This window comes from Callospermophilus lateralis, chromosome 8 (assembly GCF_048772815.1).
Source record: "Callospermophilus lateralis isolate mCalLat2 chromosome 8, mCalLat2.hap1, whole genome shotgun sequence".
NCBI lineage: Eukaryota > Metazoa > Chordata > Mammalia > Rodentia > Sciuridae > Callospermophilus > Callospermophilus lateralis.
Window position 1 is genome coordinate 90,617,915 of NC_135312.1, and position 14,629 is coordinate 90,632,543.

General features: G+C 33.1%; 1 protein-coding gene across 1 annotated transcript in view; it reads left to right on the forward strand.

Annotated features, from left to right (window-relative positions):
- Slc9b1 (solute carrier family 9 member B1) overlaps positions 1 to 13,492 on the forward strand; it is a 93,592-nt gene extending 80,100 nt beyond the window's left edge. The window contains exons 8-12 of the mRNA XM_076865003.2: positions 573 to 679; positions 1,900 to 2,049; positions 6,612 to 6,720; positions 7,908 to 8,044; positions 13,276 to 13,492. Of these exons, the coding sequence (XP_076721118.2) occupies positions 573 to 679; positions 1,900 to 2,049; positions 6,612 to 6,720; positions 7,908 to 8,044; positions 13,276 to 13,491 (719 nt within the window). The 3' untranslated portion in view covers position 13,492. The remainder of the gene's footprint in view (positions 1 to 572; positions 680 to 1,899; positions 2,050 to 6,611; positions 6,721 to 7,907; positions 8,045 to 13,275) is intronic.
- The last annotated feature ends 1,137 nt before the right edge of the window (positions 13,493 to 14,629 follow it).

The following is a 14,629-nucleotide window of genomic DNA, read 5'->3' on the forward strand; positions in this document are numbered from 1 at the left end:
GAGAACTGAACTGTTTTTCTAACTGAGGATAAGATGTTTTTGTTTGTTTATTATATTTTATTGCTAAGAACTACAAATATGGAAATATTATATCCATGGACATAAAATATATTGTAAACTCAATCAACCATAGCTATTTCTAGGATTGACCCAGGAATAAAATTATTTTACATTGTTGCTGTTCTTTTTAAATTATTTATTTATTTTGCATAATAGCACATCACATCAGAAAAGCCATTTGCTAAGTAATTGCTATAAATACTTCATTGTTAGTCTCTTTCTGTTCTTTAGCTTACCTGATCTTGTAGTTTAGGGTGGCTAACTTATTACTTCTTTGTTTACAATGCAAAGTTCTGAGATGTGTGTACTTGTTAAATTGTTTGAAAGTACACATTTAATTTCAAGTAGATCTAAATAGGTTTTCACATATATCACTATTAAAGGTCCAATTTTGTGTATTTTTTCTGTAAAATGTTACCTTTTTTCAAATCATGTAGCTTTGATTTTCTGATGTATAGTGTGTGTGAAAATATTTCTCTCTGAAAAGTTTCCCTTATTGTGTGCCCTTACAGGTGGTGTAATTGATAATATTCTGTCATCTTTGCGGGACGTACTTATTGGTGTGCTGGTAGGAACTGTTTTGGGATGTTTTATTCGATATTTTCCAAGTGCTGATCAGGTAAATAAAAAAGTTAACCTGTTGTGTAACATTACAGAGTAATAATTAGCTTTCTATCACTATTATGAACCTGAGATAATTAAATTATAGAAGAAAAGGTTTATTTTGGCTAACAGTTTTTGAGATGTCCAATCAATTGGACCCATGAATTTGGATGTGTAGCATGGCAGTATATCATGGCTCACACATGGCAGAGCAAAACCATTTACATCATGATCCAGGGAGCAAAAGAACGATAGGAAGGGAAAAGGGGTCCAACAGTCCCGTTTGTGAGCATACTCCCTAATGGTCTGAAGACTCCCACAAGGTCCCCTACCATCTCCCAATAGCCCCACATTGGTGAGCAAGTCTTTAACACGTGGGCTTTTGGGAGGCATTCAACATCCAAACCATATCATCTGGTGTTAGACATTTCTTTCCACAATTTGAACTTTGGGAAGAGCTTTGAAATATTAAATTTCATACTTAACTCTCTTCTCCCAAAGTAATCTTCATCGCCCCTATTCAGTTCTTAAAATTGAACACAGTAGTGACTGATACAGGTCAATGGCCTTGATTGATGTCTCTGATGAATAAAGAGTTACAGAAAAGTGTACCTACCTGAAAGTATCCCTCTTCATTCTGTTTCACCCCTTTCCCACAAATTGCCTATTGATATTTGTCAGTTTTTCCTAATACTTTTCCCTAAATTTTCCTTTAAACACATTGGGAGAAGATAGGTTCCCACTTACCTCTGCTTTATTTTCTGACTTAAATTTGCTCTTGCTGTCCTTTGACAAAGGCAACACTGTTAAACACAAGCCTTTCCTTCCCTAAAGGATGTGCCATTACTCTTATTTCTGTAATTCCCATCCTGACCTACCTGTAGCTGTTACTTTGACTGAAGAGATATTAAAATATATATATTTTTAAGAATTCATTGAATATATGGAACTGAAGACTATATGGGGTTATCCTTTCTTTGCTTTCAGTTGAAATATTATAACAATTTTACTGATGTCACTCTCAGAGATGTATCAGAAGATGAAAGTTTAAAGTTTGCAAATTTTGTTACTTGGTAACAAGTGTGCTGAAATATTTAGTGAGGAAGAAAATCAACATTTTAGATACTACTTAATACAGCATTTAGAGACTTGATAGCAAAGGGTCAAAAATAAATGATAGATAATGCCAAATCTTATGTATTTAATATAAAACAAATTTTAAATATCTATTTCTAGGAAAAACTTTCATTGAAGAGGGCATTCCTTATTTTGAGTATGTGTATTTCTGCTGTCTTAGGCAGTCAACGTATTGGTTTACATGGATCTGGAGGATTATGCACACTAGTGTCATCTTTCCTTGCAGGGACAAAATGGTCCAAAGATAAGGTGAATATTTTTAATACATCATTTTTTAAAGATAATTAATTTTTATATCTCTAATCGACATTTAGAAAATCTCCCCACTCTACTTGAAAGATGTTTCATTTCCTCAAGGAAGTGTATGAATCAATCAAGGAAATAAAATATTAGGAAAAGTTCCTGGAAATATACTAAAATGCAATCAAAAGTTGAGTTTATAGTATCAGACTTCATTCACTCTTCCCAAAATATTATGTAATATGATTTTCATTAATTATTTTCTTCATTAAAATTTTATTTGTTCAATTAATCCATGAAAACATTCATAAAAGATTAAAACATATAGAATAAAATGTAAAAGATTCCCTCATCCCCCACATTCTTAAATATCCAACTCCCTTCTCCAAATTAAGCATTTGTTCTGACCAAACCTTCATTTGTAAACATTTAGATCTTTCAGTTTTTTGATACAGGTGGTACTGTTAGGAACAATCTTGTTCATGTGTCTTATTGCATATATAAAAGTACTTTGCATGTATATATGTAGGATTAATTTCCTGGAAATAGAATGTCTATGTTAAGAAATAGTCTGTTTTTATTTTGCTGGGTACTGTTAAATTACACTCCTGCCAACATTATAGAGTATCTAATATCTCAGTTCTATTTTTTAATGATCCAATGACTAAAAATCTATATGATTTTATTTTTCTTCATTTACATTTCTCTAATTAGTAGTGGAAAAAACTTCATGTATTCTTCATTAACTACCTATTGAATTCTTGGCCTATTCCTATTCCTATGCCTTTTGCTTCTAATTTATAGTTTCTCCATATGCTAGGACTACTGTGTGTGTGTATAATTCATATAATTTTTGCTTATCTTCAACTTTGTTTATGTTGTGTTTTATGTGGAAGTGAAATTTTCTATAGCCACACCTATCCGTTTTTCCCTTTATGGTTCTGGATTCTACATCTTGTTTAAGGACTTCCTCATCCAAGATTATAAGATTATAAACATCATAAAGATATACTATTTTCTATATTGTCATCTAATACTTTGGTGCTTATTGCTTGTTTATTTTGTTTCTGCATTTAGTTTTTTAATCCATCTGGAATTTATCTTTGTGAATGCTGTAAAGTAATGCTATAGGAATACCTCTGTGTGTCTATGTATTCATATATACTTATATATAACAGATATGCATAAACACACATGTATGTATATACATATATACATATACATATTGGCTAGTCAGTTTTCAATTATATGTTTATTAACCCATTAATTGTTCAGTTTTTATTTTGTTTTTGTTTTGGTACTGGGAATTGAACCCAGGTGTGTTTTACCACTGCTACATCCCCAGTCCTTTTTATTGTTTGAGACATGGTCTAAGTTGCTGAGGCTGGCCTCAAAGTTGCAATCCTCCTGCCTCAGCCTCCTGAGTAACTGGGATTACAGGCATATGCCACTATGCCCAGCAATTATTCAGTTTTGCTAAGTACATATTTTAACATTAGTTAAATTCTGAACTTATGCCAATACCAATCTAATTCAAATCACTGCAGTTTTATGTCTCAAAATCTAATATAGAAATTATCCCCATTAAACTGTTTCTTAGTGCTGCGTAATACTCCATTGTGTATAGATGCCACATTTTTTTTTATCCATTCATCTATTGAAGGGCATCTAGGTTGGTTCCACAGTCTAGCTATTGTGAATTGTGCCGCTATGATCATTGATGTGGCAGTATCCCTATAGTACGCTCTTTTAAGATCCTCAGGGAATAGTCCTAGAAGGGCAATAGCTGGGTCAAATGGTGGATCCATTCCCAGCTTTCCCAAGAATCTCCATACTGCTTTCCAAATTGGCCGCACCAATTTGCAGTCCCACCAGCAATGTACAAGTGTACCCTTTTCCCCACATCCTCGCCAACACTTATTGTTGTTTGACTTCATAATGGCTGCCAATCTTACTGGAGTAAGATGGTATCTTAGGGTGGTTTTGATTTGCATTTCTCTGACTGCTAGAGATGGTGAGCATTTTTTCATGTACTTGTTGATTGATTGTATGTCCTCCTCTGTGAAGTGTCTATTCAGGTCCTTGGCCCATTTGTTGATTGGGTTAGTTGTTATCTTATTGTTTAATTTTTTGAGTTCTTTGTATATTGTGGATATTAGGGCTCTATCTGAAGTGTGAGGGGTAAAAATTTGTTCCCAGGATGTAGGCTCTCTATTTACCTCTCTTATTGTTTCTCTTGTTGAGAAAAAACTTTTTAGTTTAAGTAAGTCCCATTTGTTTATTCTTGTTATTAACTCTTACACAATGGAGTATTACGCAGCACTAAAAAATGACAAAATCATAGAATTTGCAGGGAAATGGATGGCATTAGAACAGATTATGCTAAGTGAAGCTAGCCAATCCATAAAAAACAAATGCCAAATGTCTTCTTTGATATAAAGAGAGCAACTAAGAACAGAACAGGGAGGAAGAGCATGAGGAAAAGATTAACATTAAACAGACACGAGTGGGGGGAGAGAAAAGTAGAGAGAAGGGAAAGCATACGGAAATGGTAGGAGACCCTCAATGCTACACAAAATGACATATAAGAGGTTGTGAGGGGAAAGGGGGGGAAACAAGGGAGAGAATCAAACAACAGCAGATGAGGTAGAGAGGGAAGATGGGAGGGGAGGGGAGGGGGCATAGTAGGGGATAGGAAAGGCAGCAGAATACAACAGACACTAATATGGCATTATGTAAAAATTGTGAATGTGTAACTGATGTGATTCTGCAATTTGTATTTGGGGTAAAAATGGGAGTTCATAACTCACTTGAATCAAATGTATGAAAGATGATATGTCATGAGCTTTGTAATGTTTTGAACAACCAATAAAAATAAATAAATAAAAATAAAAAAATTTTAAAAATAAATAATAAATAAACTGTTTCTTAATGTATTTCTTGGCTATTTCTGCCCATTATTCTTTCTTAGATTAATTTTATAATCAGCTTGAGAAGTTCCCTACCCAAAATGTAGTCCAATATAATCATGATTATAGAATTAATTAAGTGGTTAATAATGAATGAAATAGGAGCTTGTAGTTATGGCTCAGCGGTGAAGCGCTTGCCCTTCAGTGTGAGGCACTGGGTTGGATCCTCAGCACCACATAAAAATAAATAAACAAAATAAAGTTGTGTCCATCTACAACTAAAAAATAGAAACTAAAATTTTTTTAAATGAATGAATACAAGTTAAAAGTAAAATGAAAACTACAAGAATTCCTTTGTATATGATAAAAGAAATTAAAATGAATAGTTTAAAGATTAAAATAAATAGGATAATATGCTATAAAGAAGAATTGTTTTTGTTTTTACTTTTTTTAACTTTTACAATCAAATAATTTTTAATCAGAAAGCTCAATCTTAAAGGGAACTGTTATGAAGATAGTTTGTGTCCTAAGCAAGAGTCATCAGAATTCTTATGTACATTCTATACGATGACAAGCCCAGATGGAGACTAAAATCTTTTCATCCCAAATCCTGGAGAAGAGTTAGTATGCTGTTATGCCAAATGGCACCTTTCCTTTAATCTTTTCATTGGTAAGTGGCACTGGGAGGGAATACTTCCAGAAAGGGGAGACAGACTGGCAACTAAAGAAGAATCTAATAAACATTTTGTTTTAGTATTAAGGGAAAACATTTTTTTAATTAATTTATTTATTTTTAGTTGTAGATGACACAATACCTTTATTTTATTTATTTATTTTTGTGTGGTGCTGAGGATCAAACCCAGTGCCTCATACGTGCTAGGCTAGCACTCCACCACAAAGCTACAACCCCAACCCAAGGAAAAAATAACTTTGAGGTAATCAATATGAGTCCTGGGAAGCAGGCCTAAAATAGAGGACCAAATTTTTTTTTTTCCTAGCAGCTTATAGCATCTCGGTATTCACTCTCATTGCAGTGGGTTTCAGGTTCATTGTTAGTAGAGGTCTTCTCAAGTTCCTTCCAAGAGCTCAAATGTTTGCATGAGCTGGGTATGCTTTCATCAGGCATAATATGATTCTCTCAGTTCAGTTATCTTACAAAGAAATAATTGCACAAAATTAACCTACTCAATTTTTATTAATTAGGCTTTAACATTTCTCCTAAAAATAAAATATCTTAAGTTTATTAAATGTTAAGTAACTTTAAGAGTAACTGGAGAATATTATGCTAAGCAAAATAAGCCAATCCCAAAGAACCAAAGACTGGATGTTTTCTCTGATAAGCGGATGCTAATTCATAATAGGGAAAGTTGGCTAGGAAAGAATAGAAGAATAGAAGTAATAGGGGGGGGTTATGGGGGTAGGAATGATGGTAGAATGAATCGGACATTATTACCCTATGTGCATATATGATTACACAACCAGTGTAACTCTACATCATGTACAACCAGAAGAATGAGAAGTTATACCCCATTTATGTATTATGTGTCAAAATGCATGCTACTATCATGTATAACTAATTAGAACAAATTAAAAACACAGTAAATTCTCAAATGCAACTATCTTTACACACAATAACTATAAATATATTTCTTTTTTACACAGATTAAGGTCCAAAATATTGTTGCACACACCTGGAATGTTTTTCAACCTCTTCTTTTTGGTTTAGTTGGATCAGAAGTATCTGTTTCATCTCTTGAATCAAATACTATTGGTAAGAATAATTAAAGCACAAAAGATAAAAGATTCAAAAATATTTAAGAAAGTTATAAATACTTTATTCTTTCTAATAATGTATCTTTGACTACAGAGACCTTCTTTAGAAACTCATGATAATGTAATGTATTTGCTCTTCCTTGGCCCTAATTGGTTTTGGTTTTGGTTTTGCTTTTAGTTGTCTGTTGTTTTTTTTTTTTTTGTTATGTTAATTTTTTTAGTTGTAGATGAACACAATACCTTTATTTATTTATTTTTGCGTGGTGCTGAGGAATGAACCCAGCAACTCACGTGTGCTAGGCAAGTGCTCCTCCACTGAACCACACCCCCAGCCCTGGTTTTTGTTTTCTAACCAAACATACTACTTAATATCTTCCCTGAGTGACCTGATGAAATAAAGATTAAGATTTATTTTCTTAGATGAATATAGATACCACCAGATATTTTCATGTAAGAGTATTCCAAAAAATGTCTATTAGTTCAGAATTGCAGAAGTTCAATTCAAATTCTATTAGTTCAGAATAAAGTAAATGTCTTCTGTCTCATTTTTCATGGAACTCCCACCATTAGATAATCTCTGGCACTTTATGCCAAAGTTTCAATCATATTTGCATTCTTTATAATTATTATTATTTTTGTTTTTGGTACCAGGGATTCAACTCAGGGCCACTTGACCACTGAGCCACATCCCCAGCACTATTTTGTATTTTATTTAAAGACAGAGTTTTACTGAGTTGCTTAGAGGCTTGCTGAATTGCCGAGGCTGGCTTTGAACTCAAGAGTCTCCTGCCTCAGCCTCCCAAGCCACTGGGATTACAGGCGCATACCACCGCGGTCGGCTGCTTATAATTATTATTTTTTTATTAATTTTTATTGTTGGTTGTATAAGGGGGAGAAATGAATTACAGTAGAGGGGGTAGAGAGAGAAGAGGGGAGGGGAGGGGGGAGGGGGGATAGTAGAGGATAGGAAAGGCAGCAGAATACAACAGACACTAGTATGGCAATATGTAAATCAATGGATGTGTAACTGATGTGATTCTATAATTATTATTTTTACAGAAAAGTAGACATAAAGTAGCAACAGCTTTAAGACATTTTTAAAGTTTTAGAAATAGTATCTCTAGACATAAAGAACCATTTCTTCTCAATTATCTTGGTATTTATGTTTGTTTGTATCTGTTACAGGGCTGTGTGTTATTACCTTGAGTTTGGCAGTGTGTGTTCGAATTTTAGTGACATTTGTATTGATGTGTTTTGCTGGTTTTACTTTTAAGGAGAAAATATTTATTGCTTTAGCGTGGTTGCCCAAAGCAACAGTCCAGGTAAGAAATAGTAAGTCATTGTAATAATTTTAATCTTGATGATTTTTTATAATTCTTAAAGAAAAATGTTACTCCAATCACAAAATGCACAAAATATGTGATATTTAACCTTACTTTAAAAATGTTTGAGTGATAACTGTTTATTAAAATTAATGGAACTTTTAAAAAATGTTTCAACAGCACTTATTCTGAAATTGTTAAATGTACTTTTCATGACAAATACTTCCTAAATTTTATACAAATATTTTTCTACTTTCCAAAAAATAAAATAAGAATATATTTTATATTTTGCTGAATATTATAGAGTTAAATGTTTTGATTTTAAAGTGGAAGTACTTTGGGGTTTTTTTATCTTTCCTAAAGAAAGGGTTATCTTTCCTAACCTTGCCAATCACTCCACCACATGAATGCCTATGAAATTTTTAATTATACATTTATTTTGATGACTATTTGATTAATAATCAAATTCCCTCAATATATTACATAGGAATGATAGGGACAGTATCTAGTTTTTGGTGTTCTGTTTGGATTTTTTTTTCCCCTAGGATTTAATAGTCATTAAAAGGCAGGAGGAATGTAGAATGCTTACAAAATGAATGAAAGAAGAGGGAGACATTGTAGTTTTGCCCTATTATTCAGTGATATTCTCCTCCTATTAAAAGATATTGCTACTTGTTAGACTGCTTAACCTGGCAACAAAATACTTTAATTTTCTGGATTTTTTTTCTCTATTGTTTTCAAAACAGAAGGTTATAAATTTCCATGCAACAAATTCTCTGATATCATGGTTACAAAAGCAGGCCCATTAAGGGTAGTCTTTCTCTTTTAAATATTGTTACTTAACTTTAACCTCAGCTAAGTTACTTCTTAATTTCTTAATGCCTCAATCTGCTCATTTCACAGTGATATCTGTGCATCTACTGCAGAGTGGTGTTGTGAGGATTAATTAAATAATCCATGCAAAGCTCTTAGCATAATCTCTGGCACATGGGTAGTTCTCAGTTAACAATGTTATTATTTATTTTATTTTACCTTCAGGTAATATAAATAATGATAACTATTTTTAACCTCTGCCATGGAGGTTAAAATAATAATTAATCTACAAAAGAAATATCTATTATTCTATTCTCCCTCCTTCCAATGATACACTTGCAATTATTTTCTTTGCTCATTTTTAAAATTGTACTTATTTATTTATTCTAATTAGGTATACATATGTATCTAATGCATTTTGATTCATAGTTACAGCACTAATTTTCAGTTCTCTGGTTGTACACGATCGTCACACCATATGTGCAGTCATACATGTACCTAGGGTAATGATGTCCATCTCATTCCACTATCTTTCCTGCCCCCGTGCACCCTTCCTTTCCCTCCCTCCCTTTGCCCAATCACAGTTCCTCCATTTTTCCCAGTCATTTCCCCCCATTATGGATCAGCATCCACTTATTAGAACATTCAGCCTTTGTTTTTTGGGGGATAGGCTTACTTCGCTTAGCATTATATTCTCCAACTCCATCCATTTACCTGAAAATGCCATTATTTTATTTTCTTTTAATGCTGAGATATATTCCATTGTGTATATATACCACAGGTTTTTTTTAATCCATTCATCTTTTGAAGGGCATCTAGTTTGGTTTCACAGTCTAGCTATTATGGATTGAGCTGCTATACACATTGATGTGGATGTGTTACTACAGCATGCTGATTTTAAGTCCTTTGGGTATAGACCGAGTGGTGGGATAGCTGGGTCAAATGGTGGTTCCATTCCCAGATTTCCAAGGAATCTCCATACTACTTTCCAGATTGGTTGCACCAATTTGCAGTCCCACCAATAGTGTATGAGTGTGCCTTTTCCTCCACATCCTTGCTAACATTTATTATTGCTTGTATTCTTAATAGCTCCATTTGACTGGAGTAAGATGAAATCTTAGAGTAGTTTTGATTTGCATTTCTCTAATTGCTAAAGGTGTTGAATATTTTTTCGTATATTGATTGATTGATTATATATCATTTTCTGGGAAGTGTCTGTTCAGTTTCTTGGCCCATTTATTGATTGGGTTGTTTGGGGATTTTGCTTTTGTTTTTGTTTTTTGGATGTTAAGATTTTTGAATTCTTTATATATCCTGGAGATTAGTACTGTATCTGACACGCATGTGGCAAAAATTTCCTCCCAAAATGTAGGCTCTCTCTTCATCTCATTGATTGTTTCTTTTGCTGAGAAGAAGCTTTTTAGTTTGAATCGATTCCACTTATTGATTCTTAATTTTTATTTCTTGCACTTTAGGAGTCTTGTTAACAATGTTATTATTTATTTTATTTCACCTGGCCTAAAATAAAATAAAATATTATTTATTTTATTTTAATATTTTATTATTTATTTTATTTTAGGCCAGGGCCTAAAAATCCAATGTGATGTAGATATGGGCCTACTTTTTCCTCCATTAGGCACAGGGTCTCTGATTTAATTCATAAATCCTTGATCCACCTGAGTTGGATTTTATGCATGGGGAGAGATAGGGGTTTAGTTTCATTTTGCTGCATATGGCTTTCCAGTTTTCCCAGCACTATTTATTGAAGAGGCTATTTTTCCTCCACTGTATATGGCACCTTTGTCTAGTATGAGATAACTGTATTTATATGGGTTTGTCTCTGTGTCTTCTATTCTGTACCATTGGTCCACATGCCTATTTTGGTGCCAATATCATGCCATTTTTATTATTATAGCTTTGTAGTATAGTTTAAGGTCTGGTATTGTGATGCCACCTGCTTCACTCTTCTTGCTAAGGATTGCCTTGGCTATTCTGGGTCTCTTATTCTTCCAAATGAATTTCATGATTGCTTTTTCCATTTCTACACTTGCAGGTTTTTTAAAAATATTTCTTCTTAAGTTTTAGGTGGACATAATATCTTTATTTTACATTTATGAGGTGCTGAGGATCGAACACAGTGCCTTGTGCATGCTAGGCAAGCACTCTATCACTGAGCCACAACCCCAGCCCCTACACTTTCAGTTTTATAGGTAATAATTTTAAAGAAGGTATGAGAAGAACCACCCACTCAAGTCCTAGTGTATTTTATTCTTTTCTTTCCTTTTTTCCCCTCCATTCTTTGCTGCTAAAATAAAACTGACAAAGCTTCAGTCCTTTCTCTTAGTTCTCTATTTAAAGATACTGATGAAAATTAGAATGGACAAATAGAAGATATCAAAAGAGTAAATAAAGAATTTAGTTCACAAATGTAAAATCAATTTACTAATTGGATTCTTCTAAAGAAATAACACTAAACCTCAGTCATTAAGTGTGAATCATTTATCACCTACTGGTAGTTCCTATAGAGTTATCAAGATGATTAAATAAATTAATAAAATTAATAAATGTAAACCTTTAATAATACTACCTGAGGGCTGGGGCTGTAGCTCAGTGATAGAGCACGTGCCTTGCACATGTAAGGCACTGATTTTAATCCTCAGCACCACATAAATAAATAAAATAAAGGTATTGTGTCCATCTACAACTAAGAATATTAACAAAGAAGAAGGAGAAGGAGAAGGAGAAAGAGAAAGAAGAAGAAATACTTGATGTAATCCCGGCAGCTCAGGAGACAGGCAGGAGGATTGCAAGTTCAAAGTCAGCTGCAGCAATTTAGTGAGGCCCTAAGCATTTTAGCAAGACCCTGTCTCAAAATTAAAAGAATAAAAGGGGCTGGGGATGTGGCTTAGTGGTTAAGTGCCCCTGGGTTCAATCCCCACTACCAGAAAAGAAGAGTACTTAACATATGACAAATTCTATATAACTATGTAAAAATTAATATTAGTATCACCATTATCGCCATCATCATCTCTTATTAGTAATCGTTTCTTGACTGTTCTTTCATGTTCAAAATGTTTCATGTTGTTTTCTAAACTTAAGATTCTTTAAAGTTGATTTTCTGTATAATTTATCTTTTTCTTCCTGGCATCTAGCACAATGGCTTTTGCTCAGTAAACAGAAAGTTAACAAAAACAATACCAACTTTAATCACTGATTTGGCATATGGAAACTAATCTTAAATTGAGGGCTTCTTTTGCCATAATGTCCCAACTCAGATGAAATGTTTCTACCATGATGCCATTACTTTGCATCTCCATAGAAGATATATTTATATTTAATTCCTAAAAATGTCAAGGCAATTTCTTACCTAGATAGATAAGTATAAAGAAAGAAGGTTATGCCTCCAAGGTGGGGAACACCTGTAATTCTAGCAATTGGTAGGTTGATCAGGAGAATCACAAGTTTCAAAGCCAATCAGGGTAATTTATGAAGACCCTGTCTCTACATAAAAATTAAAATTAAAAAAGAGATAGGATGTATCTCAATGGGAAAGACCTCTAAGTTTAATCCTTAGTATCACACAAAAAAATAAATAAATAAAGGCTTTTGTTTCATGTTACTAAAAATAAATATAATAGAAGATTACCTACAGGGAGAAATATATGACTAAGTAAGTTCATTCTGTAACAGAATTCAAAGACATCCATTTCCTGGAGGGAATGAGAAGCAAGTGGAAAGAGTAAAACTCAAAATTATCTGAAAACCTACTATGTGCCAGATGTTCTTTGCATTTTCATATTTAATTCCCACAACCATCCAGTGAAGTAAATATTATGTTATTATTTTTACAATTAATTCAGTCAAGGAACTTGAGCCACTTTTAAAAGATCACTCGTCTGGTTGCTGCAAAACAGAAGTCAAACTCAGTTTGCCAGATTCTAAACCTCTTTTCAGTTCTGTATCCCAAGGTAGAAGAACAGTAAGAGCAGCAAATCCTTGAGAATGCTGAGAAACATCAATATTTTCATTCTCTTGGTGCAGCCAAGAACCTAGTGATGTGTGGTAAAGGCAACCAAGCAAAATTTTGGTTCACTTAGAACTGGCAAGGTTCTGAGGGCAATTTGAACACACAAAAGAGAAATTTGAACATGGGAAACCTAAAGGGACAGGAGTACAAAATCAGTCCCAAAATATCTGCACACTGATTTGTCACTGGTACTCTCTTCCTCCACATAATATTTGCTAGAAAGAACATAGAACAGATGAGTAATGTATGAAAAGTCCTCATTTTTAGTCTTCTCTTTTTTTCCAACAGTCTAGTGTTAAATTTTATTTATTTTAACAGAACCATCTACTGTTATTATATGTTAACTTTGATTAACATTTTTCTTTATGTCCCATTTCACCCCTACATGCAGGCTGTTTTAGGTCCTCTGGCTCTGGAAACAGCAAGGCTCTCCAATTTCAACTTGATACCGTATTCAAAGGATGTGATGACAGTAGCATTTTTAGCCATCTTGATCACAGCTCCAAATGGGGCTCTACTTATTGGCATTCTGGGGCCCAAAATACTTACACGCCATAATGATCCAGACAAAATAAAACTGCATTTGCCAAATGAAGCCCATCCTTAAAAAGCTTATTTGCCATTGCCCACCTGCTTGTTTTAATGAATTATCTCACATGAAAGAAAAATATTAAAGTACAAATATATGGAGACTGTACATAGAACCCAGGATTTAGAAAATATGTGATTTCTCTACAAGAGCTTTTCTCTGATTTTTGCTTCTAAAGTAAATTTAATAAAAACATTAAATGGAATGTTCTCTTAGTATTTACATATTTCAAAAACAAAGTTAATCTGTAAACACCCCAGAAGGATTGAAAGTAATCCATAAGGCTAAACTTGATGTCATAATACAGACTAAATATAAAAAATTAATGACAGGAAAAAAAACTTGGAATGTTGAATGTGGTAAAATAACCTGTTTCCCAATGGCAGAAGCAGGATTACTCATCAGTAGTTCAGTTAAAAAGATGATCAGGAAAAGGAAAAAAAATGACAGGAATAAAACACATCAACTTTAAGTGGGTCAACCAAATAGATTTTAAATTCTAGTTTTAGTGACTCCCTGAATAAATAAGTTGAATAAAAGAGTGAAAGTTAGTCTTTTATTCCTTCTGTTATGTCCTGAAAATGAAAATCCAGCTTAGCAATTTTTAAATGAAATACTACTGGTGTCTTTTGATTACAGAAATAATATAAATCACAAATGGAAATAAACTGTATATTTTCAATTAATATTTTTAAATCTAGGAATTAAAGGCAGTCTGCAGGAAATCAAAGATTAATATATTTCTCTCTATATGAGTTCTGGCTGATGAAATCTACTGTGCTAATATAAACATCACAAAATATAGTTTCAGTTGACTTCAAGATTATTTCAAGGTTTAGAGGAGTCATGGGAAAGCTTTTCAAATGGCCTTGTTGAATGATCTTTTAAAAATTGTTCAGGTTTCTTTGGAAAGGCCTCTTTTCCTTTTATACACAAGCAAGCTATTAAAATAGCACAAAATATATAATTTACAAATAAATTTGCCAAGTGAAGCCACTAAGATTTAAGGCAATCAAAACTATGTGTCATTTCACAGAGACACAGAAAGGAAAGAGCCTGAGTTTCTGTATTACCACTTGAAAAATAATATCTGCCAATCAGATATATCTGCGCTTGAACTTATTATGTGAATAAGAAATAAACTTGTATTGTATTT